At 49.5% G+C, this 26,025-nt stretch overlaps 2 protein-coding genes across 4 annotated transcripts in view; one reads left to right on the plus strand and one right to left on the minus strand.

Moving 5' to 3' along the window:
- The first annotated feature begins 586 nt into the window (after nt 1–586).
- On the plus strand, nt 587–13,138 carry PCARE (photoreceptor cilium actin regulator). Its single transcript, XM_030800081.1, has 2 exons — nt 587–4,278; nt 9,753–13,138. The coding sequence occupies exons 1-2, from the start codon at nt 587–589 to the stop codon at nt 9,949–9,951; spliced, it is 3,891 nt and encodes a 1,296-aa protein (XP_030655941.1). The 3' UTR covers nt 9,952–13,138.
- Nucleotides 13,139–22,723: 9,585 nt separating this feature from the next.
- TOGARAM2 (TOG array regulator of axonemal microtubules 2) overlaps nt 22,724–26,025 on the minus strand; it is a 71,063-nt gene continuing 67,761 nt past the window's right edge. For 2 of the 3 annotated variants that reach the window (XM_030799901.1, XM_030799899.1), the window contains one exon: nt 22,846–23,190. In XM_030799901.1, the coding sequence (XP_030655761.1) occupies nt 22,859–23,190 (332 nt within the window). In that variant the 3' untranslated portion in view covers nt 22,846–22,858. Of the gene's footprint in view, nt 23,191–26,025 lie in introns of all 3 variants that reach the window. The other variant, XM_030799900.1, reaches the window with a different exon arrangement.

Below are 26,025 nucleotides of genomic sequence, written 5' to 3' on the forward strand. Positions count from 1 at the left end.
TCACTTCTCTTCCAGAGCCTGTAATCAACGAGCCCCCTCTTCTCTTCCACAAATGCATCTCTTCCAGAGCCTTTGCAATTATGGCTCATTTCTCTAGGTTTCATATGGCAGGCGTCTGAACAGAATTAAAAGCATGAGCACGTGCAAAAATAATCCGCTTCCCAAGATAGTAAATGCTGAGAAGTTCTATATTAGAACACACTGTGAGTGCTGACTGGCTAGGGCATGATTAACCTAATAGGCTTAAGCTGCACTTGCTATCCACATCTGTCAGGACGCGAGCAAAACACAGGCCCGTAATCCACCATGCTGGGGGCCTTCAGAATTGTCCTACTGCTCACTAACAGCAGAGGCTTCCAAACTCACAACAACAACAGGACGACAGGCACCACTCCGTCTTCACATTGGGACCAAGAAAATAAAGAAAGCTAGTTCCAAGTTTAGGATATTGTACCATGGACTTCAAAGGATTCTGGCCTGAAAATTGCCTGGATGGACTAGTAAGATTGCCTTTTGTTCCTATTTCAAATATGATTCTTGGAAAATTGTGAAGGTTGTGGGTGGAAGATGACTACAAGCTGAAATCATGGGGTGTACACCTTCACACAGTGACATTGTAAACAGCGTTGCAAAGAGTGGCATTCAGTTCTTGAAAAAGCCCAAAGCAATTCGGCCAGGATGTCAGGGCGGAAGTGAAAGGGGTTCCATCCCTTTGCTGGTTAAAAACTCCACCTGCTATGACGCTGGGGAGGGCCTGGCAGAGGAGCAGCCAAATTCCAGGAGGAACCAAACCACAGCTAAAGGTTTTTGTCAGCTCATGGGAGATCCTGCTTCAGGCAAAAGGAAAGATATGGAAGGACTGATCCCAGGAACCAAAACCTCTTCATCCCAGCTGAACAAATCACAAAGCCACATGGCTAAGGATATTCCGTTCAAGACACAGGGTTCCCATGGATCACAAGGGGCAGACTTTTCTGGAGATGAGAGTGAGGAAAGTAGTACCCAAGATACTTCCAAATGGAAAAGGACACCAAAATGTCACACGTCAAGCACACAGAGCCACTGCTACCAAACCATCCACCCTGCTCATGAGTCTGAAGGCAAAGTGGACTTCCCGGAGCCCCTGGTAAAGGCCCACCAGCACGCTTATGCCTATCTACACTCCAGCCTCTCCAAATATGAAGCAATTCTGTGCATCATCCATCAGGCCACCCAGACCCGGGAGCTGCTGCAGCCCACGGTCAGCTTCCTGCTGCTGTGCTTTGAGGAGATCAGCCAGCTGCTGGGCGAGATCTCCAAGGATGGAGAAGTGCTCCTGCAGGAAGTCAGGGAGGATCTGGCTTGGCCTTTGAAGAAAAGAGAGCCCCAGGAGCAGCCAGATCTCCTGCAACAGCTGCTGCAGTACACAGTCAGCAAGCTGCAGGTGCTCAATGGCACGGTGGCCTCGCTCACCGGCAGCTTCCTGGAGGGCTCCAGCAGCTACCTCCACTCCACTGCAACCCACTTGGAAAATAAGCTGAGTGCAAAAAGGAATGTGGATGAACGCCTCCTGAGGGCTCTGGGGCAGCTAGAGAGCCTGGCGAGTGGCTGTGGTGACCCTGGGGTGCAGGGTCTCCCCTTATGCTCTGAGGACAGTGGCATTGGTGCTGACAATGAGTCTGTGCAGTCAGTGGACAAGCTGGGCAAGCAAACCAGCTGGGACCTTGCACCAGAGCCCGAAGAATGGAAGTCGGTGACTTCACCCCACACAGAGGCCAGGCAGTCAGGACACGCCTGGCAGCAAAGTCCATTCTGTATGGAGTCAGACAGACCCCAGGACTGCCTGCTCTCAGGGGCTCCTATGGCAAAGGTTCAGCCACGAGCACAGGATGAAGCAAGGGGCCCATGCCTCTCCAGTACAACCCCAGAAAATATCACCTCCCCACCTTTGAAGCTGGGGACAAGCACCCCATGTGATTCCTTTGGGATTGGGGTCTCTGTGGAACCACACCTTTCCAAAACCTCCAGGCTGATGGACGCTTCATCTCTCAGTGACAGCGAGGACAGCAGCCCAGAGGAGGAGGAAGACGAAATGAGCAGGACGAGTCTGTGCGCCTGGCAAGAAAAAGCTCCACATTCAAGGCCACGATCTTCACCTGCTGATCGGGAAAGCCCATTTCAGGCCCGCACCAGGAGGCTTAGGAGCCTCCAAGCCCAGGAAATGATTCTGAAGATGAAGGAGGCAATCAGCGAAAGGATCAAGTTTGTCCCTGTGCCCTGTGGGCACCAGGACTGGTCTGAGGAGGAGGAGGGGAGGACAGTGGTCCCCCCGAGACCCAGCACGGTGAGTGGCAGCAGGAGGGCCCCTGAGAGGCAGAGAAGATCCCAGTCAGAGTCATGTCTCCAGAGTCACGTGGAGGACGCCACCTTTCAGGAGCTGCGAAGGGCCCAGAGGGACCTCAGTCAGAAGCTGGAGGCATTTTATGCCCTGGGTGCCAAAGGGCAGGGGCAGAGCCAGGAGCAGAATCTGCAGCCCAGAGCAGCAGCCGTGTGGCCCAATGGCACCTGCAGGGTCAGTCCAAGCAACACCACCAGCAGGCTCAAGGCATCCCTCACCAAGAACTTCAGTATTTTGCCTAGTCAGGACAAGAGCATCTTGCAGAAATGCAATCCCCATCCTGAGGACGAACAAGGCAAAGCTGAGAAGCTTCCAAATGCCATCCCATCAGGAGAGGTCAGTGAGGCTGCCAAGGCCACGGACTGGAATGTCAGGGGCTGTCCCACCAGAACATCCGTCAAGAAGCTTATTGAAACTTTCAGTCCCACGGAGAGTCTGAGGACGCTGAGGGACTCTAAGGACTCAGGGGCAAGTCCCTGCCTCAGGAATTGCATCATGCCCCCCAGATTTCCCATGTACAGGGGGCTAGCCCCTTTGTATCCGAAGCCCCAGATTTCTCCAGCATCAGGCAGAGAATCTCTCAAAATGGGCATAGGCTGGAAGCCCTTAGCACCTATCTTTCCCCCTCTGACTAAAGCAGAAGCAGCCAAGAGTGAGGAGCTCAGCTGTGAAATGGAGGGGAACCTCGAGCACCTCCCTCCACCGCCCCTGGAAGTTCTGATGGACAAATCATTCGCTTCTCTGGAGTCCCCAGAAAGCAGCAAGTCCACAGAGAGCTCCCCCAAGGAAACCCAGGATCCAGGGCCGGAAGAGGCTGGCCCCACCAGGAGAACATGGGCTTCCCCAAAGCTGAGGGCCTCTGTGAGCCCCCTGGACTTGCTGCCCAGCAAGAGCACCGCCAGCCCGACCAAGCCTCACAGCACAGGGCCAGGGAGTGGCAGGAGCAGCTGCCAGCCCAGGAAGCCAGCCCTCGACCTGAGCCGCCCACCAGCCACCAGCCAAAGCCCCGAGGTGAAGGGTGGGGCTTGGAGTCAGGGAGAGAAGGCCACCAGCCTCTACAGGCAGCCCCGGAAGGCCATCGCCTGGCACCACTCCGGCCCTCCATCTGGGCAAAACAGGACCTCAGAGTCCAGCCTGGCCAGACCGAGGCAGAGCCGAGAGAGAAGCCCCCCTGTGGGCAGAAAGGCCTCTCCCACGAGGATACACTGGGTGCCTCAAGCAGACAAGAGGCGCCGGAGCCTGCCCTCCTCTTACAGACCTGCCCAGCCAAGCCCCTCTGCTGTGCAGACGCCCCCCAGCCCACCACTCAGCCCTGGAGCTCCCAGCCCACCTGTGAGCCCCAGGGTGCTAAGCCCACCCACCACAAAGCGGCGAACTTCCCCACCGCACCAGCCTAAGTTGCCCAGCCCTCCCCCCGAGAGTGCACCCACTCAGTGCAAGGTCCCCAGCCCTCCGACCCAGTACCCAGAAGCAAGCCCCGCTTCCTCGACTCCCTCCCCATCACCCCCAATGTCCCCTTCTCAGGGGCACAAGGCAACAAGAGACTCTGAAGACAGCCAAGCAGTCATAGCCAAAGTGTCTGGGAACACACATTCCATATTCTGCCCAGTTACCTCCTCTCTGTTTGAAGCTAAACCGCCACTCTCAACAGCCCACTCACTGACCGCACCATCGCTGCCGCCAGAGGCTGGGGGCCCTCTCGGGAACGCAGCAGGATGCTGGAGGAACAGCTCAGGGCCTTGGCTGAGAGCAGACTCACAGCGGAGAGCAGCTCTGTGTGCCCTCAACCCTCTGCCTTTCCTCAGGAGGACAGCTTCTGACCGCCAGCCGGGTGGCCGACCGCAGCCTCCCGCCTTGGACCCCACCGGCACCTCTTGTGAATCCCAGCTCGGCCAAAGCAGGTAAGGAGTGTCCTGGGGTCACTGACCTTCAGCGGCTTGGACTAGAGAGGAACAGAGCGAATGGGCCTCAGGATCTTCTGGGTCTCAGTAGTTTTCAAACTGTGCTCCAAGAGAAGAGGCAGTTGGGAAAAAGGTGTAGGGGGCAGTTCCAGCTCCCCAACTCTCCAACCTCGAGTTACTGTGCTCTTATCTGTTACACATTCCAGCTGCCTAAGAAAGATTTTAATTGAAAAGAGGCCCTGCTGTATTTAAAAAAAATCAAGTTCAAATGAGAACACATGGACACAGGAAGGGCACACACACCGGGGCCTGTCAGGAGGGTAGGGAGCAAGGGGAGGGAGAGCCTTAGGACAAATATCTAACACCTGTGGGGCTTAAAACCTAGATGATGGGTTGATAGGTGCAGCAAACCACCATGAAACATGTATATCTATGTAACAAACCTGCACGTTCTGCACGTGTATCCCAGAACTTAAAAAAAAAACATAAATAAAATATCAAAAAATAAAATAAAATAATAAAGTTCAAAACACTCAAGTTAGTTCAACCCCACACACCCCGTATTTTACAGCTGGGGAAACTGAGATGAAAAGGCTTGCCCTGTGGCTGGCTCACTGGCACTATGTCTCAAACCAGCAGCCTGGCTCCCCATGTTTCTGGTTCCCTGCAGGAGACTAGCATCTAGTTGGGAGGTTCTCAAACTATTTGGTCCCAGGACACCTTTTAACCCTTTAAAGTTTTTAAGAGCCCAAAAGAGCCTTTGTGTGTGGAGGCTATATCTACCAATGTTTACTGTATATTGGAAGTTAAAACTGAGAAATATGTAAAATATTTATTATTTTTTTAAAAAATTATATAACACAAATAATATACTCTTAGAAAAAGTGTGTATTTTCTTGTGTCTATTTTTTTAAAGCTTTTATTTTAGGTTCATGGGTACATGTGCAGGTTTGTGATGTAGGCTAACTTGTGTCACAAGGGGTTTATTGTACAGATAATTTCATCACCCAGCTACTAATACCCAATAGTTATTTTTTCTGCTCCTTTCCCTCCTCCCACCTTCCACCCTCAAGTAGGCCCCAGTGTCTATTGTTCCCCTCTTTGTGCCCATGAGTTCTCATAATTCAGCTTCCACTTATAAGTAAGAACATGCAGTATTTGGTTAGTTTGCTAAGGATAATTAATGGCCTCTCGCTCCATCTTGTTCTTTGTTATGGCTGCATAGTACTCCATGGTATATATATGTATTACATTTTCTTTATCCAATCTGTCATTGATGGGCATTTGGGTTGATTCCATGTTTTTGCTATTGTGAACATGTGCATGCATGTGTCTTTATGAAAAGAGTATCTTCTACAACAACAAAAAAATTAGGGAAAAGAGTAGCACTGTCTTACATTTTTTAGAATCTTTTTAGCATCTGGCTTAATATAAGATGATTGGATTCTCAGCTCTGCTTCCATTGTCAACCTGTTGGGATCTCACACCTCCTGTAGACGCTGGGATCTCCACCCTGCATTCACAAAAGAATGAGTGAAAAGGAGAAGTGACATCTTGGTATTATGATGAAAATAGTTTTGATGTCATGGGCCCCTATAAAGTGTCTCGGGAATAACCAGGGGCCCCCAGACTACACTTTGAGAATGGCCAGTCCTGGAGGCATAGAATATAAATGTGTGGCTTCCCATATCCCGAAGGACCTAGATTCACTTCTCCTCTAACTTCAAAAGTTTGTAGAGTGAGAACAAGAGTCTCTTCATGAGTGCTGAGCGCCAGAATCCAGGGGTGGGGCTGCTACCTCTCCCCGGGGCAGGCTGAGTTCCAAGTGTGCCTTTCTCATCAGGGCAACAGACGTGCATGTCATTGGCCCAGCTGTGCAGACAGGCCCAGGCATGCAGCTGCAATGGGGCATGAGTCAAAGTGTAGCCATTGCTGGACACTGAAAGAAGAACTCATATGCTCAAGTGGTTATTTTACAGAATACACGGGGAAATGTGCCTTTTCCCACCCTGGCATAGAAACAAACAAAAAAAATGTCTGAGGTCTATTAGAGAAGAACTCTTATTAATGTGTCTATCAAGATCAGACAAAGCTCAACTAACATCGGCCCTTGCTATCTTTGCATAGCCCACGATTGTGTAAATCAGCAGTTAATTTCTGCCAGAGTGATACGTTTTGCAGACTTCACAGTCTGTCCAGGCACAAATGGTAATTTTTTACAAAGTACTCGGCCGTCAATTTAAAATAAAGATATTATCTTGGGAAAGTTGTGCATTATTACAGTTAGATAAACTTCCCCAGCCACTTGAAAGAAATGAAATATTGATTATTTTTGCGAGAATCTTAATGTAACATTGCTCTTTTCTTAAATCTAAAATGAGCTTCCTACAGTACAGTGGTTTTCATCTAAGAACCTCTATAAATGTTAATGCATTATTCCTCACTCCAGCCACTTATTCAGTTATTAGATTTCTAAAACTGTGCCCTTCAGCAGAAGAGCTTGAGAGAACAGGGACAATAAAATGGCATTAATTAAAAACACTAATATTTTAAAACAGCAGGAGCAATAATAAAGTAACATAAAATTGTTCAAGAAGAAAATAATGCCCTTCTCTCAGCCTTCTCCTCAGAATAGGGCAGCCTAAAAGGTTGTTTTATGTCCTGAATCTCAATACTTGGGGCAGGGGCGGCAGGGAGGTAACAGTGGCTTAAAAGAGAGAGGACGGTCGGGTGCAGTGGCTCATGCCTGTAATCTCAGCACTTTGGGAGGCTGAGGTGGGTGGATCACCTGAGGTCAGGAGTTTGAGACCAGCCTGGCCACCATGGTAAAACCCCGTCTCTACTAAAAATACAAAAATTAGCAGGGCATGGTGGCACACACCTGTAGTCCCAGCTACTTGGGAGGCTGAGGCACAAGAATTGCTTGAACCTGGGAAGTGGCAGTTACAGTGAGCCAAGATCGTGCCATTGCACTCCAGCTTGAGTGACAGAGTGAGACCTCATCTAGAGAAAAATTTTAAAAAAGAGAGAGAGAGGAGGGTTCATAAACAGGACGCTTCCCTAGGTCACGTGGAAGGTTGTATAATGACTCGCAACCATTCCCCCACCTCTTATGACACCACACAGCTCTAAGCCTTCCCACACTGTGAGCATGTGATGGGAAAGTGCTCATTCCCCAGCACCCCTGCCCCCAGGTATAAAGTTGGCATCTGGGAGCAGAAGTGCACCTGCTGTAAGCACATCAAGCCTTTGCCACCCTGTGAATGGCAAGCATTTTTTTTCTGCCATCCTGCATATGGGGAAACACCACCAAGGACTAGGCAAGATTTCCCCAAGATCATGCAACAAGCCAGTGCCAGGGAGCCAGAGGCTGCTCAGAACGGGCTGTTTCCCCAAGCAGGGACACGCAGGGACACGACCACACCCATGATGTCTTGCAGCTGAGGCAGGCCTGCAAGCTGAACCAGCCTGCCCTTCCAGTCACTCCGTGTGAGGCATGAGCCCCCTTTTTTGAAAAATGGATGATGTTTATTTACCCTGGGGATTGGGAACAGCCATTGGAGGCTTACCCCGGAAGCTCAATTACTGAGCTTCAACTGTTATTTCTGTGCCAAATCCCCTAGCGGGGGTAACAGCCTCTAGGTCTCAGGATGCTGGGGCACTGTGTGCATTCGAGAAGGCTCCAGACTTTCTCCCCTCAATGTGGTGTTTTCAGTGTTTGCCTGTCCTGGCCTGCCCAAGCATGCACGCTCTGCCGCCTTTACTCAGTCTCCTGGATCAGATATCCAGTGGGCCCTGGGCTCTGAACTCCTGTAGGGACCTGTGATGGGGCCAGAGGCCAACACAGATGAGATTGGCTCCATGGCACAGTGAGTTGGGTTTCTTCCTGTCTGACAACCATAGCTGTGTGCTGATCTTAGCGCCCACCCCACTTACCCACGACTCCTACCACCCACCTTGATCTTGTTCAGATCCAAATGCAAACATATTCTCCACTGGTTTGGCATCTCATGTAAGCCTAACCTCGCAGAGCTGAGCACATTGTGCAATAAAGCTCACAGATCAGGCAAGAATGTGCTGTCGCAGGCAGAGAGAAGGGCCTTCTTGCCTGTGCATGTGGGGAACTAGGGTCCTGTCCTGGCCCTGAGGCAACTGATTGAGAGCTCTGACCAAGGCCTCGTAGTCCCTGTGGTGGGATAGTGTGGTCCCTGGAGTCCTTTCCTAGTGTAACTTCCTATTCATTCAACGATGCAGCTCCATAGTGTCACTACCCACCTATGGGGCACTTATGCTATTAATACAATAGTACGCCAAGGGTCTTCCATGCTTCACCCAGTATTGATACCTATGAGTGCCTGATGAGCTGGGTACTATTATTGCTTCCTTTTTTTTTTTTTATTTTAAGATGGAATTTTATTCTTGTTGCCCAGACCGGAGTGCTATGGCGCAATCTTGGCTCACTGCAACCTCCTGGGTTCAAGCGATTCTCCTGTCTCAGCCTCCTGAGTAGCTGGGATTACAGGTATCCGCCACTATGCTCGGCTAATTTTTGGTATTTTTAGTAGAGATGGGGGTTTCACCATGTTAGCCAGGCTGGTCTCGAACTCCTGACCCCAGGTGATCCGCCCTCCTTGGCCTCCCAAAGTGCTAGGATTACAGGTGTGAGCCAACACGCCCGGCCTATTACTTCCATTTTATAAGGAAGGAAACAAAGATTCAGAGGGGTGAACTAATAAGCAGGAGAGTCAGAACTTGAAACCAGGCAGCCAGCCTCTAATTCCCACCCTGGGGAGCCTCAGGCTGTCCTGCCAGCAGACGGCCAGTGTGGTTTCCTGGGCGGGTCCCCTGCTAGCCAAAGCTTGCTCCATGCTCAGGGCCACCCTCCATTCTGCACTCCCAAGGCATGCCAAATCCCACTCAGGCTCCTGTGGGGGTCCCCTCGCCATGCAAAGCCCCTCTTAGCTGTGTCACTTGGCAGCTGGGAATCTCTGTTCCAGCCAAATGCGGGGCCTGGGCTAGGCCAAGCTGTTTGCATTTTTCTCTATTTAGGAAAAGGGTGGCAGCTGCACGAAGCCAGTTTTTTCCTTGTTGTTGTTGTCTTTAATTCAACTGGCTAAGCCTAACCCTTATTAAACAAGAAGTGCTTTAAAAACAAAAACAAAATAAAGGCCCAGCTCCCAGAGCTTCTGAGGGAGTTGCTTTGTTCACAGCAGCAGGATCCAGGGCTTCAAGGGAAAGAAAAGGACTCAGCCTGTCACCCCAGCTCCCGCAGCGCCCACCCCTGCAGGCACACGGCAAGGGCGGCACCAGCCTGGCAAGCCTGGTACAGAGGGCGGAGGCCTGGCACCCAGGGTGAACGGGCTTGTGGGAGAGGGCTGGGGAGGGACAGAAAGGGAGAATGGAGGACAGGGGTGGGGCAGGAAGGAGCAGCAGAGTAGGAGTGTCTGACCTGCACTTGTCCTTTCTCTCGGCAGCAGCAGCGAGGAGAGCCCTAAGAAGGACACAGAGCCGGGGAGCAGCCCCTGCTCCCCTGAACTGCAGGGCGGCACCAGGCGTGCATCTCCCCCAGAGTTCTGTGTGCTGGGCCACGGGCTGCAACCGGAGCCTCGCACCGGCCACATCCAGGACAAATCCCAGCCAGAGGCGCAGCCCCAGCAAGAGGAGGTGTCCTGACAGGCTGACGAGGGGACCACACTCACGCAGTCACCCCAGAAGGTCAAGTGTGACAGCCAAGTGTCCAGCCTGACCCAGAGATGGTGGGCAAACCAAACTCCTACTGAGGTGTCCCGGAAAGGCCTGGAAGGTGCACTGCCCAGCGGGTCTGCTGAATTTTAAACAATCGCCATTTTCAGTCCCAGATCCTGCTCTGCCTTGGGGTTCAAAGGTTAACCAGAACTTTAGACCCCACAATGACAGTATTTAATGCTTCAAGTGATGGCCTTATTTGGGGTGGGGTAGAGGGTGGAGAATGTATTTGTTGCATGCTTGATAGGGTTTTAACTGGGTTCGTTCCTTGAGATCACTTAAGCCTCACAACAGTGAATGAAGCAGATAGCATTCTCTGGTTTTGCGCATATGAAAACTGAAGGTGTGGGGAGAGGCCCCCTCAAGTGTCTGGCTGAAGGTCATACAGCTAAGAAGAGAATAGAGCAAAATTTTGCACAGATGCGTCTGGTGCTAGAATCTCTCTGCTCTTCTTATTACATTCCATTGTCCATAAATATTGCGTCACTCCACCTGCCTAAAGCAGACATGGGTGCGCAAATGGTCGCAAAGCTTCTTTGTTGTAAGGTTAAGTAGTGGCACAGCATTGAAGTCCCTATTGAGAGCTTTGTTTAGAAGCACATGGCTCCCAAAATGAGAAGGCTGAGTGAGCTGGGATTAAAACACACAGCCCCACCCGTCCTCTGTCCTCTCCTCCTTCCCAAGCTCAGTTTCAATGCTGTAAACTTAAAGCTGACAGCTCACAATACCAGCCACGCTGCTTCTCGGCCTAAGCGTGTAGCAAATGCTCTCACTGCCCTACGCATTACATGCTTCTCAAGTGAGTAGGGTAAACCAAGCCTCCCAAACAAGGCAGCCCATTCTCCACATGCCGTGGGCGCTAGAGCTCAGAAGATAGTGTGGGTAAGGCATACGTACTCACACGCCGATCTCCCCTCGGAGGCTTCTTAGCCAACTTTATTCCCAGGTCATCTTGCAGAACTTCTGCTGGAGTCGAAATCAAAGTGAAAAACAGTCGTTCATGCCAAAAACCTGCTGCTGCCAATGAGCTAGATATTTGCTGCAGATCTTGGAATGTTTCCATTGGAGGCTGTGGTGTGCGTTCTATTTAGAAAAGATTTTGCAGTAATTGAGTAATTCAATGCCGGCTCAATGGGTTGGCAAAAGACAAGAATTCTTTCCCACCGGGGTACAGCTAAGGGACCATCCTCCAGATCTGCTGCAAAGCTGATTTTTAAAGTTTGGGGTAATTATAGACCTCAAACCCATTCTTGCTGAGATTGTGGGCTCAAAAACTTGTTAAACTGGGTCCCTAGGGACTACAGCTACCTCCCCCAGAGAGAGGCTATGACTCTGAGTAAATGAATCCTACCTCGACTTGTCCAGTTATTATTCAAAGGCACCCAAAGAACAGCTGATTAAACTACCAAGAGCGGCCACAACCCAGCCCTCCGCTGGAAAAGGACACACCCAAGCCGTCTGCTCACGTTTGCTCCTGTTGCCGCCCTCATCTCAGAGAAGTGCTCAGGCAGTGCCCAGGCCAGCTGATTCTAGAGCCAAGCCACACCCACTGCTGGGTGGACACTTAGTTGCTGCCCGGGCTGCAGGCAACGCAGGGAAGTCCAGCCGCCCAGGCAGGGCAGGGGCCGAGGTAAGCACGTGAGAATGGACCAGGTTCAGCAAACTTGCCCAACAGAGATCTGGGCATTCTCCCTAAATGGTTGGGCAGACCAACCATCGGGTCACCATGGGGTGAGCCTTAGGTAAGCTGGGCACTGAGTGAGCAGGAGACACACAGGGTGGGCGGCCTTTGAGGTCTAGCTCACAAGTAAGTGGCTTCAGGTGGGACAGCTCAGAAAGTGGGCCCTGCTGGGCTAGGATTTAGGGGCAGGATTCCTGGAGGTCCAAGGAAACAAAGCTGTTCCCCAGCTGCAGGGAGACTGGAGTGGGACACAGCGGGTGAAACTGGGGTACAATGAGGGGGTGTAACCACAGGAATTATAAACATTTTAGTTACTGGAACCAGGATATGAAGTGGAGCCACACCAGCAGTGAGGGGAAGCAAAGCTGAGTCTCCAGCCCAGGCCTCCTTCCATAAAGGGCATCATCTTAAAAGTCCAGGGCTGGGTAGAAAGTGGAAAGAGTGGCTGAGTGCCCCCTGCTGTGGCCATGCAAGCTAGTGGCAGCAGCAGGGAGCCAGGCAGAGTATTCCACCACAGAAGGGGTCAGTGTCATGGAGAACACGCAGGAAGGGTCCAGAATGAACAACTGTGCTTTCCGTGAGCGTGCATGGCAGGAGGCTGTCTGAGACTAGAGGTTGCCCCTCGCCAGGCTAGGCTGGTAAGCAGCAGGAAGTGCCCACCCACCATGTTGCAGGCAGACGAAGGGTACGGGGTGCCTGGGTTCCTGCCACCAGCTGAGGAGATGCCCATGATGCCTCCTTGTCCCTCTGGAGGACCTCCACATTTGCCCGGTGCCAACATGTGCCAGGACAGGGCAAGGCTCCTGCCATAGGTCCCCACATGCGATGTCATAAGAGCCCCCAGCTGCCACCAGACCCAGGCAGCAGGGACAGTGAGCTGGTGACGCCATTGTGTTGCCCAGTAACCCAAGGCTACTTCCCCCAACTAGCTTTGGAATTCCAAGTCAGCTTCCCCCACTCCAGGGAAGATGGGGAGGCGTTGCCAAGGGGCTGGGGGCTGGGGGTCAATTAGGTCAAAGGTGAAGCAGTGCTGAGCCGACATAGGAGCAGGCGGGTCAAAGATGTGTTTTTGGCTACTATACCAACTACCAGACTTAGCTCAAATTACATGTGCATTAGACTTTGTACAAAACGAATTAAATCCACAATGGAACAGTTTTGTGGCATCTGCTCAGTTTTGCCCCACTAGAGACCAGGTCTTCCACAAACTGGAGTCTGCCTTGGAGCACGCATTGCTGGTGGCAGGAGGGGCAAACCCAGCTGTACAGCTTCTCAGACAAGGGCTGCTCACGCCCACCATCTCCCTTCCACCCAAGAATGGTATCCTTGCTGCACCAAATCCACTTCCTTTGCCCAAGGGAGAAGGGAGGACAGTTTTTCTTTGTTCTGCTTTTTGTTTTAATAAAAATTATTAAGCCAATGAACCCAACTCATTGAAGACCCATGAGTTTATACTTCTTCATGGAGTTAGAAACCAAGGACTGTCCGGGATGCAGAGAAGGAGGAACCCACCACAGATCAATTTAAGGGGTACATGTCATACCCATCTTCTTACTCGGGCCAGCTCCACTCTGGAGGAGCACAGCTTTCATATTCCCGACCATGGAGGCCCCAGAACTGTGGAGAGGGAGGTACTGAGCCCAGCCCTTTACCCAACACTTGAGTGACACTATAAACAGTTCCACCCCAGGGAAAAAACACAATCTTCGGCTCCCATCAAAAGGATTCATGGAGAAAAAAAAAAGAAAGCATCATATTCTGGCAGAACAGTGATAGCTTTTTGCAAGTATAAATACAGTCTTCAAGATGAAATATAACCTCCCTCCACGGCTGGAGTCTGAGCTGTCGTTTACTCTAAGCAATATCTATTTTCCTTCCTCACATCGTATGCCCAGTTCAGAGCCTAAAATAATCCATGTTGATAGGAAACACAGGGCAGACAGACCAAAGAGATTTTCTTTCATTGTGAAGGGCCTAGGATTGACAAGACTTGCCTCATAAACCTTACAATATGAATGAAAGGGATTTTGAGAAATATATTCTTTTTCTGAAATAAACCAGTGTTTTGCATGTATCAGGGGAGCCGCTGCGGTGAATTGTAAGTGCTGATGTGTTTGTCAATTGATCATCTGGTTGATGGCTTACAGGCTGTTAAAGCACCCACTCTATCTTTCAAAGGAAATCTTTTCAAAGGTAATATATTTTTAAGTAGCCCCACATCAAAGATTCAGTTGAACTGCCATAAAGTACATGTGTTCTGAGCCTGTATTAACAGAACATGTTATACTGCACCATCGTCTACTCCCCGTGCCTACCTGAAGTTTAAATAAAGCTCCATCAATCCATCCAGACGTTTTTATGAAATTGTAATTAAAAATGCATCGCACAAGAAGAGGAGCAAACAGTTAACTCACTCAGCACTCTAATTCAATTTTATGGAGGACCCTGGACACTGCAGGCTTGATTGCACTCTTGGACTTCAGAAAGTAACTTTGTGAATGGTCGGTGGGCCCTGCATCAGGTGGCTCTAGGATTCCACCGATCTAGTCACCCGCTTCTGAACGCTGTCATTCCATACACCCTTGAAGTCTAGCACACGAGGCAGCAATCGGTTTTAGCTGGAGTGATAGCACTGGCAGGGCTCAGTTAATGCCCATAGATAAAGCTGATTGGCCTAAATTGGAGGAAAAAGAAAAAGAGGAGGAAGAGAGCAGGAGGGGAAAGAAACAAGGGGTATGGTAAATGGGCCATGCATTCTCAGGAGCCACAGGGTATCACGCTCCTGAGGGTTGGAATTAGAACACCAGAGCCTGAGTCATGACACCTCCATTCCCTGGCTCTGTGACCTGGCATCTCTGGGCCCATGTCTTCATCTGCAAAGCAGTGATAATAATGTCAGCCTACTTATCCCGCCATCAGCATGACAGGGGCAAACCTGTCTTTTCTAAGGCATCTTTTTGAGCCATCTTGGGGAACGGAACTCATAATCCTGGCCATTTTGGTCCTTAATGTTCATCTCTGCTGCCTCCGCACTATAAGAGCCCGATTGAGAAAAGAAGCCAATATCATTTCCCCTCATTCCTGGGCTGCGCTTTGATCTTTGGGGAAACTTAAAAACAGCTGTCAAACTCAGCAAGCATTGACTTCCTTCTTTGAAGGTTTTCATGTCTTTCAAAGTGAAGAAAAAAGACTTTACGACATTTGCTTGCAATTGCAAGTACATATGTCAAATATACCACATGGAAAAAAAAACAAATTAAGCCTCTGAATCTCTCGTCTTTCCCATGTTGAGTCATGAGGCTGTCAGTCAGATAGATGACTGGCAATTACTCTGAACACTGCTAAACAGCAGGCTTTGCACACAGTGTGGGATGAGGCTCCAGTTAATAATTCTACCTTTCTTTGTATGTAACACTCTACTTTTTCAAGATGCAATTATGTACATTGTTTCATTAAATCTTTAGAGGAAAAAAGACTCTATGAGATGGACAAAGCAAGTGTTCTTTCAATACCTTTTACACATGAAAAAAACATCTCACTCCAAAGATACATTGCCAGTGAGTGCAGAGCAGGCCTCTTACCCTGGCCAGCCTTCCTCCTGATACCTGCCAAAAGCAGGATCTAGATTATTCCATAGAGGCAGTACTGGAAGGAGACAGCATACCTTTCTATGGAAGAAATTCTCCATTTTCTCCAACACTTACAAATAAGAAATCATTTTTCTTTTTAAAGATATAGGGTCTCACTCAATGTTGCCCAGGCTGGAGTGAAGTGACACAATCATAGCTCACTGTAGCTCACTGCAGCCTCGAACTCCTAAGCTCAAGTGATCCTCCCACCTCAGCCTCCTGATTAACTGGGACTACAGGTATGCATCACCATTCCCAGCTACGATTTTTTATTTTTTGTAGAGATGGGGTCTTGCTCTGTTGCCCAGGCTGGTCTCAAACTCCTAGACTCAAGTAATCCTCCCACCTCAGCCTCCCAAAGTGCTGGGATTACAGGTGTGAGCTGCCACACCTAGCCCAGGACATTACTTTTCATATCTAACCAAAGTTCAGCTGAAATTCTAGCCATTCCTCAAACTAGCTTGGATGAAAACTCAAAACAAAGTTTCCAAGAGTTTTTTTGTTTGTTTGTTTGTTTGTTTGTTTTTGAGACGGAGTCTCGCTCTGTCGCCCAGGCTGGAGTGCAGTGGCACGATCTCAGCTCACTGCAAGCTCCGCCTCCCGGGTTCCTGCCATTCCCAAGAGTTTTTAAAATAATTCCCTCTATAAATCTCAACCACTCCCATCATTTTCCAACCACCACACACACACACACACACACACACACACACACACAACTGCTGCTAGTATTAAGAAAAAAAGAAAAGTATTTTCCAAAAATCTTTGCTTCTCATCGCCATGAACCCTGAAGTGGGCTTCCAGATGAAAATTGGCAGGAGCAGACGTGGCCTCCTTCTGGAGATAGCTCTTTATTGCCAGTGCCCTACAGCGGTAAAAACCAGTGGATGAGACAGAAAAGAATATAGACCCTGGGAAACAAATTGCCTTCATGAAAATTATTTATCTAGCTATTTTTTTTCCTCCTTTGGAAGGGGACAGGATTGGCTATGTTTACAAAACCTGGTGACATTTTAAAGTGATTATTTAGTTAACGGCTTCTGACATCAGCTGCAGAAGTGCCGGATCACTTTAAGGATGTAAAAATTCTCAAGGAGAACCCAAGGTGATGCTAATAACAGCTGTCAACCCACAGAGAGGTAATTATAAAGATGTGATTAAAACAAAGCAAAGCCTTCAAATGTTACAGCCAGCTTCACTGAAACACCAGGGGACGGGATATGGTGAAACCAGCACGCCCCCTGAATAAACCCCAGTAATGATAAGGACCAAACTTGAGCCCCCAAGAGGTCCCTGACTCAGAAACACCCACCAGGGAGCACCAGTGTACACAGTGATGCTGCCGTGCTGTCTGGAACCCGGCTGGGAGCAGGCAGTTAGGACGCTGCTTCCCAGGCTTCCTGATCCTCAGAATCAGCTGCTTGATAATTTGCAGATTCCCAGGCCTTCCCCCTAGTAACAGCTCTACAGCTGAGACTAAGAGTCTGAGTTTTTAAAAAGCACTTGTTCCTGTCTCTCTCTCTCCCCGTTCTCGTCCCCCAAGCAATTCTTTTCATCAACCACATTTGGTAAAGACTGATTTAGGGATGCTGACTCCCAGGTGTGGGCTAGCCCGGGAACCTAATAACCACTGAAAGCTTTGAGATTGTGACAGAGGTTCTCAACCTTGAGAGTGAGTGATCGAGGCTCTGATTCAGTAGGTCTGAAGTACAACCCAGGGATCTGTACTTTAACAAGCGCTGTGGGTGATACTGTAACAAGTAAGCCACAGTCCACACTTGGTGCCTGCAGCATCCCCAGGCCAACAGCTTCCAATCAGGGCATACCTGAAGTCTCCCCTTTTTCCACTAGGAAGCTGCGGCATTACCTCTGCTTGCATATGAGTCTCTGCCAAAACTCAGGTTGTCATGGCAGACTCCCTTGCTATAGCAAGCTCTGAATAGGCTACACTTTTCTCATGTAGGCTTCATTTGTGTCCACGAATCCTATCCCCACCAGAGGCCAAGTGTTCACAGCATGTCCAAGTAGACCTGATCAGAGCTGACCAAGTAGACCCTCTCTGCTCTGAAGCTTTTGGGAGCAAAACTCTAGGACCAGACTAACTCCAGAAATCCATGGGGTTTCAGTGGCTTATTTCAAAGGGCTCAAACTGACCCAAGGGGAGGTAAATGTCTTGGAGCCATAAAACATCCTGGAACAGAAAGTCAGGGGCTTTGGAGTCAAACAGGCCCGGACACATACCCAAGTTTCAGCCACTTTCTTGCTGTCTTAGGGCCTGACCCCGCAAAGTGTGGTCCCTGCCAGACTCACAGGATTGACATCACCTGGAAATTGAACAATAAAGAATCTCAGGCCCCACCCAGACCTGCTGAAGCAGAATCTGAACTTTACCAAGATTCCCAGGTGATTCCTGTGCACTGGCTGAGGTTATTCATTAAGCATCGCTGAGGCCCAGTTTCCTCATCAGGAAATGGAAGAAATAATATCTTCCTTATAAGATGTCAAGAATGGCAGACCTGGAACACTGCAGAATTTAATGAGGAGGTTGGCTCTTCTCAGCTTCCCTTTCTGGGCCCCCATCTTCCTCCCTCCATCACAAGGAGAACAGAAGACTTATGGTCATTTCCGCCTCTCGTTTCCTAATGGCAGAACTAAGTTATAATAAAAGGAAAATGCTTTAGGCAAGAAAGCGCTCTGCTCCCCTGCAAATCATACCCTCTCCAGTCTCAAGAGTCAGAAGAGTGGAGGGGAGGGAACAGCCACAAGGAGAGAAGAGCTTCTGGGTTTTCTTCTCTGGGGGGAGGGATGGTTGTGAGGGCATCTGGAGAAAGGGTAAGACAGCTGGAGAAATGGCAGGCCCCAAACAGAGACCAGCTCCCTGTTTTCGTGGCCTTATGCTAAGTACCTTATGAGAATGTTCTCAGTCATCTTCACCACAGCCAGGTGTAGGTGGCCATTGATGTCATCCACACACTAGATTGATATGGAAAGATCAGAGAGGTTGACAGATGGGTCCCAAGCCACAGGCCAGCAGGCCACAGGCCTGACTCAAGGGCCTGGACTCAGTTTCTGCCATCAACCCCAGAATACTCTAGGGCTGTGAGGTAAGGGGAGCTGGCAGACCAGGAGCCCACAGGGCCTAAGCCATGGCCAGTTTCCTTTTTTATCGGATTTTTTACTGTGGTTTTTGAATTCGCCCAGCCATTAGAATCACCTGGAGTTAAAAGAAAAAAAAAATACAGCTGCCTAGGCTTCACCTCAGACCAAGTGAATCAAAATCCCTGTGGGGTGGGGGTAGACCTCAGTATTTTTTAAGTCTTGCCAGATGATTCTGAAGCACAGTGAGAGGGTAGAAACATTTATCTCAGAAGGTAGGAGATAATAAAGGGAGGAGAAAACAAGATGAGAGATTTTGTTCCTGGACCAAACTGAGGGTCAGGTTGCTATTTCTCGTGGCCCGATAACAAGATGCAGATGAACTGGGGAGGAAGAGCGTTTTTTATTTCCACAACCGGTTACAGGGAGAAGGCCTGGAAAATATAGCCAGACCAACTCAAATTACAAAGTTTTCCAGAGCTCACATACCTTCTAAGCTACATGTCTATGTGTAAGTGTGCATTCATCTAAAGACATAAGTGATTCATTTCTTTTAATCTGTAGCTTACATCTAAGTCCTGAAGACCTTCCTCTGGAGCCTCAATAGATTTACTTAATCTAAATGGGTCCAGGTGCTGGGGTGATTACCCTTATCTTGTCTCCTGCTAAATCCTGAAGGTTTGGGGAGTTCCTTCAGCCCCCCAATAAACTTGTTTGTGGAGGCCTGAGGAGTTTCTTCAGACACCCAGTAAAGCTTATTTAATCTTAAACAGGTCCCACTAAGAATTCCTTCATTATCTCGTCATCCTTCAAGGCCCAGGAAAGGCCTAGGCAAACTCTTGGTGGGCTTTTGTTACATTCCAGCCTTTGTACAAGGCCACCAGCTCTCTCAGCTTTCAATGTTTAACTTAACCACTCAGTCAGTATTGAAACAGTTGTTGTGGATGCCTGCATTAGTGATACCTGGCCTGCCACAATAGGACCTATAGGAAAAGTTTCCTAAAATCTCAAAAAAATTCTCCTTGATGTAGAAGGGAGTCCTGGCAGTTACAGCTCTCAGACAAGTCTTCTGTCTATGAGTCTCACTCTGAACCGAGTACACCCATTTTTCTAAGAAAACGAGTTTTTAAAATTATTTCTCTTCTCTTTTCCCCATTTCCCCTTGTTCCCCACTTCCTACTTAGCTCTTTAGAAATGCAACTATACGGCACTACTCACAATAGCAAAGACTTGGAACCAACCCAAATGTCCAACAATGATAGACTGGATTAAGAAAATGTGGCACATATACACCATGGAATACTATGCAGCCATAAAAAATGATGAGTTCATGTCCTTTGTAGGGACATGGATGAAGCTGGAAACCATCATTCTCAGCAAACTATCGCAAGGACAAAAAACTAAACATCTCATGTTCTCACTCATAGGTGGGAATTGAACAATGAGAACACTTGGACACAGGAAGGGGAACATCACACACCGGGGCCTGTCATGGGGTGGGGGGAGGGGGGAGGGACAGCATTAGAAGATATACCTAATGTAAATGACGAGTTAATGGGTGCAGCACACCAACATGGCACATGTATACATATGTAACAAACCTGCACGTTGTGCACATGTACCCCAGAACTTAAAATATAATAAATATATATATAAAAAAAAAGAAATGCAACTATAACCTTTTACCTCCCCTTCACCAGACACTCCCTACAGGGCAGGCTCATCTAACTGTGTGCTTAGAAGCTCCAGAGCAGAACTTGCACCCACCAGGAAACTGCCTGGAGACACAACAGTCAATTAATAACCCAAAATATGCCCACTATGAAACTCCCTCCCACCCGGAGAGCTTCAGCCACTTTACAACCTAATTCTGCCCACAAGGATGCCAACTTGACCACACGTTACATAAGTCATCAAAGCGAGTATGTGGACTCCCCCACCTGCCCGCTTCCTCTCCTGCATGCCATTTGTGCCAGCACGCCCCACCGCCCCTTTAAAAGTGCCTGCTTTCTGCTCCAAAAACGACGCAGTACCCTTCAAGGCAACTTCTTCCCCTAAACTAGCTTTGGAAAAAAAAGTCAGTTTCTTTATACCAGGCCTCCCTTTTGTTCACTGGAGTCTGCAAGCAGTGAGTGACTGAACTTGCATTTTTGTTACATGGAGAGAGAGATTGAGAGAGAGAGAGAATCTTCCATCATTAGAGGCTGTATTCCCACCCCCAAGAGCATCGCATGTAAGTGGAGTTCCTGGCCACACACAGAGCCAAGCAAAGGATGTGTGGGCTCAGCTCCAGCCTCAGCTCTTAGGACAATCTTCATTTCCCATGACAGGTCGTCCCATTAGATTCCCACAGGTATTCCCAACAGGCCCAGGGCCAGGTTACCAACATGCTGTCTTCCCTTCATTTTAAAAGTAATGAGGTAAGGAAATCTTTGGAGACAGAAATTTCTCAAGGTACACCAGAGCCACCCAGTGCCTCCCAGCAGTGTCACGCCACAGGTGTGGTTAATAAAACCTGAAATAATGAGGGAAAAAGAGAACAGTGCAAAGATGTATTCTGCACTTTTCCACTGTTTTCAGCTGTTTTCAACGCCTCCACCCCTGAGAGTGGGTGGAGGCCCATGGGATGGGAAGCTTCCTGTGTGAGAACAGACGTGGAAGGCAGGAAGACAGGACAGTGCTGCTGAGCTTCATTTCTGCCGTCAAAATCCTTGCCAAACTCTACATCCTTGGCCTCCTAGGGATCTAAAAAACCCTGAAATGTTCTGACACATTCTAGGATAAAAGCAGAAAATGCAAGTCTCCTCACCAAACCAAAAACATTTGCTCAGATGACAGGCAAATGCAATTCATTAAATTGTTCAACACTTAAAACATTTACTGTCAGCCTCTTGGGCATTTGTGGATGGCTGCCTGTCTAGCAGGCCTTTAACCCGGTTCGATCAGAATCAACAAAGAGCTAGATGGTCACAGGGAAGCCCCTGCTGGGGTCACAATCAGGTGAGAAGCAGCTCACTGGGCTAGAATTACCCAAAGTCACTCTTAAGCCGCCTATGACAAGCCCAAGGCCCGGGATGACTTGCAGGCCCAACCTCACCCCAGGGCATAAGGAGGGGCCGGCCTAACTACACCTGCCACACAGGCAAGATGGGAAGGTGGCTTCCTCTTTCCAGCCTGGCAGGGTCTGGAAATACGTAAGTGAGTAGATTCGGGGCTTTTCAGAGCCAGACTCCCCAGGAGAGGCTCAGAACAGGGATGTGGAATGGATGTTGGGCCTGGGGGGCAGATGACAGTGGAAAGAGGTTCCACTGAGGAAGGGCAGGGGAGAGGGGTGTCTGCCAGAAAACTTGCTGGCATGAGCCTGGGCCCTCAGGGCCTCAGTCATCTGGATCCGCCCCAGCACGTGGCTGCAGGCTGGGCTCCCCTGCGAGAGCTGGGGTGCTGCCCCTTCAGCCTTTGCCTTACCAGGCCTGCCTTGCCTGTGCATTTGAGGTCATGGCCTTAGCTCTAACTCTTTCCGGTCACACAGTTGTTAACCTGCCACTGTCCCCAGCCAAGGCAGAGCCACTCCTACCTAAAGTGTCCAGAGCCTGAGCCCTAGACTTCCCTCTCCACTGCCGGGACCTCATTTCACTGGCTGCTCCCCCAGGGGCCAACACCTTCCCTGCTTCCACAAGTCCTGGCCTGTGCTGTGCCCACACGCCCCTCCAGCCTTGTGATGTGGCCCACAATCGCAGCCTGTGCAGTTTCAGAGACTCGGCAGCATCTGCACACTGGCAGCACTTTACGCTCCGCATGCATCTCCATTTAGGGTGTTTCAATGGCAAAGCATTGTCTAGTCCTCTCCAGAATGAGCCAGAACTCCAACTTCTAGAGAAGGCTTTTAGTGATGCAAATCTCAAATTCCCCTTGTCTTTTGATAAGCTGGGCAGATCCCATCAGAAGGTTCCCACAGGACCAACAGACGCGCGCTGTAGCTTTTGCAGGGCGGAAGCACGATGTCCCTGAACACGTTTGTTACACTCACCTCCAATCAGGCCCATAACAAATGGACTGGATTCAATGACCAACTCGGGCTGTGGGTTTCGGGAGGGCTTGCCCAGCAGCTCACAGATGGGTGACTATCGTCTCGAGCGGGCTGCAGCTTGCAGGGCTGTGCTACCCTTTTTCTTCCTAACTCTTTGTCTCAACATTGTCTGCAACTGGTTTTGCTACTGTCACATTTCATTTCATTCATCACAAACCTAGTTACTGGAAAATTCTCTGTGATTAAAAAGGTACAAGATAGTAAAACCTTAGAAAAATAAGTAATTCTTTTATTTCTACTTCAATATATACCATGTACATCTGGAACTCTAAGGGGGAAAGTAACCAGGAGAATATTCCATCATAAAAATAAGATAAATAATAATTGCCCATTTCAGATCCATCTTTAATCCAGCTGAAAAGGGTGTGAGCTGCCAGTTGTCTTGCTGTCAGGGGCCACCCCTCTGTCAGTGGCCTTGCGGCTGCCTGCCAAGGACTCTAAGAGTTCCTGGAGCGTCTTGAGGACGTGCTTTGGCTGGCTGGCGGCAAAGTCCAGCAGGCGGGAGCCCATGTGCTCCTGGAGGCTCCTGGACAGCCGGCACACCACCCCGCGGATGCTCCCGCTGGGTCCAGGCAGGGTGCCATTCCCGGTAGTGGTGTTCAGGAAGTGCCAGAGGATGGGAAGGACATGCCGCTCTACAGCTTGAGGCTTCCGGGGGTAAACTGAGGCCACCAGCACTGTCAGGCAGAAAAGGAGAGTCACTTGAGCCAGGCACTCTCTCCCTCTCCCACTTCCCTCTCTTAGGGCACCGACTTTGTCCCCCAAAGGGCTGGCAGCCCAGCAGATGCAGTATCTAAGGATCATGACATATTTAGGAGCCTATGAAAATGTGTTAGCGTCTTTTAACATTAGTAGAAAATATATGAATATCTCCAACCTGGTTTATATCTGTGCTTATACCAACCAGTCAGAAACTATAATTTTTAAATTTTTTTTATGGAGAAAGGGGCACGCAAAGGCAGAAATATGCAGAATCTCTGACAATCATAATGGTTCCTCCAGCCCAGGGAACAGGAAAGAGGCAGGCACACCTGGTTACAATCCTGCCCCCATCAACTGTGTCAGCCTGAGGAAGCCACCCCACCTTTCTGAACCTTTTCCAAACCCATAAAGTAAGGATAAAAATGCTGAACCAACCTCTCAAGATTGTTAGAAATTCGATAATAAATATACATAAAGTGCCTACCTGTAGGCAGGCAGGTGACAAATAGTAACTATAGTAATAGTGCATTTATCCACATCACCACCTATGGAAGTCCACACAAATACAGAGAAAAACTACTGGGGAGGGAAATCAAGACCCTCTCACATGAAGCATGCTGGCAGACAAGACAGCTGGCAGGGGAGAAGCCTAGCACAGCCTCCCCGGTGCCCAGATGCCAAACCTCGGGGCAAGACCAGCAGCAGAGGCATGAACATGCTTGTGAACCAGCAAGCCCTGCACAGGCCATTCCAGTGATGAGCCCCCAGATCTGGTTTCCCAAGGCCCCCAACCCTCTCTAAACCCCGGAAAACCCAGAAGCCAGCTGAATCTGCCAACCAGCTCTTCATCACCTGAGTAAATGCCAGGGCTGTGGCCACATCAAAACCACGTCAAGGGCTCTCCTGGGTCCCCAGAGGGGCTGCTCAGGCCTTCAGCTGTGGCCGCATTATCCTAAGCGCATTAGCACTAACCAAGAAGGCTTTGCGATTCACATGCTCTGCCTGTCATCCTGCCGAAGGATAAGTGCTGGGGCAGGCAAACAACACTAACAGCAGTGCTTTATTGATTCTGTGGGCCGGGAATTCTGTGGAAAACAGTTTCCATATCCTGGAAACTGCCTGAGCCCAGGGCTCAGAGCGTCACATCACAGCTCCATTTCATGCTCACAGCACCCCCGAGAGGCAGGATGCTTGTCCGTTTTCCAGAGGAGGAAAGCAAGACTCAAACCAAGGCAAAGGGCAAAGCAGAGGACAAAGGCCAAATCTGCCTGGACTCCAAAGTCCACACTCTTTCTACCGCACGCTGTCCCCAAATCTCTAGGGATTCCGTATTTCAGAGGCTGATCTGGAGCTTTATTTTTTGTTTCATTTATTTATTGAGACAGTGTCTCGCTCTGTCACCCAGGCTGGAGTAGAGTGGCACGATCACGGTTCACTGCAGCCTCGACCTCCTGGGCTCAAGTGATTCTCCTGCCTCAGCCTCCCCAGTAGCTGGGACCACAGGCATGCGCCTCCACGCTCAGTTAATTTTTTAAAATATGTTTTTGAAGAGATGGGGTCTCATTATGTTACCCAGGCTGGTCTTGAACTCCTGGTCTCAATCTGCCCATCTTGACCTCCCAAAGTGCTGGGATTATAGGTGTTAACCACCATGTTTTATTTTTCATGAAACTGCAATTTGTCCTTCCCTCATCAGGACCACATCATCTAATCCCCTAGGATATCCTCCCCTGAGAGCCCCACGGGTCCCTCTGATTTCAAAGCCAGCCTGGAATAAGGAGGAACCAGGGAAGATGCCCTGGGCCACCCTCTGGTCAGCCTGACACTCTCTTGGTGACATTTCTCAAGGAATGTTGGCTTTGAGGCTGCACCCTCGGTGCTCTTGCAGGACCCTCAGAAGTGAAGGTGGTCCTGATAACTGGAAGGGCAGGACTGCACCCTGTGGGTCACCCCAGCATTCCCCAGGAAAGGATCCTGGAGGAAAGAGCTTGGAGGAGCTTTATCAAGTGGAGCGAAGAGGTAGACTGGTTGGAAAGAGTTGAGAGTTCTGTTCCCTGTGCTTGAAACAGGCTGAGTAGGAAGAGAACAGGTGACAGGAAAGCAGTTCCTGTCAGCCCCAGGGTGGGAGCTGAAGGGAAACTAGAAGGGGGACAGTGAGAGGGAATCAAAAGAAAACGAATGACCCTGAGTAGCCACCTACACTGAATAACGATAACTCAAAAGTGTCCCGAATCCCTGTGGAATGCAAAAATAGGTGAGAACACAGAGATTTGTTGCTCGTGTTTATACCAACCTTTTTCACAATCGCCAAAAGACAGAAGTAGCCCAGTGCCATTGAGGAATGGATAAACAAAATGTGGTATGTACATTTAATGGAATGTTATTCAGCCTTCAAAAGGAAGGGAATTCTGGCCAGGTGCTGTGGCTCATGATTATAATCCCAGCACTTTGGGGGGCCTAGGTGGGTGGATCACTTGAGGCCAAGAGTTCAAGACCAGCCTGGCCAACATGGCAAAATCCTGTCTCTAAGAAAAATACAAAAATTGGGCCGGGTGTGGTGGCTCACGCCTGTAATCCCAACACTTTGGGAAGCCAAGGCGGGTGGATCATGAGGTCAGGAGTTCAAGAGCAGCCTGGCCAACATGGAGAAACCCCATCTCTACTAAAAAAAAAAAAAAAAAAAAAAAAATACAAAAATTAGCTGGGCATGGTGGTGCGTGCCTGTAATCCCAGCTACTTGGGAGGCTGAGGAAGGAGAATTGCTTGAACCGGGACCCAGGAGGCAGGGGTAGCAGTGAGCCAAGATCATG

The sequence above is a fragment of the Nomascus leucogenys genome, chromosome 19 (assembly GCF_006542625.1).
Source record: "Nomascus leucogenys isolate Asia chromosome 19, Asia_NLE_v1, whole genome shotgun sequence".
In the NCBI taxonomy this organism is placed as follows: Eukaryota; Metazoa; Chordata; class Mammalia; order Primates; family Hylobatidae; genus Nomascus; species Nomascus leucogenys.

What these genes read in the sequence shown, in the direction of transcription:
- PCARE (XM_030800081.1), top strand. Translation starts at nt 587, where the DNA reads ATGGGGTGTACACCTTCACACAGTGACATTGTAAACAGCGTTGCAAAG. An exon ending in TCCCAGCTCGGCCAAAGCAG is followed by an intron (nt 4,279 to 9,752) that starts GTAAGGAGTGTC and finishes TTCTCTCGGCAG; the next exon opens with CAGCAGCGAGGAGAGCCCTA.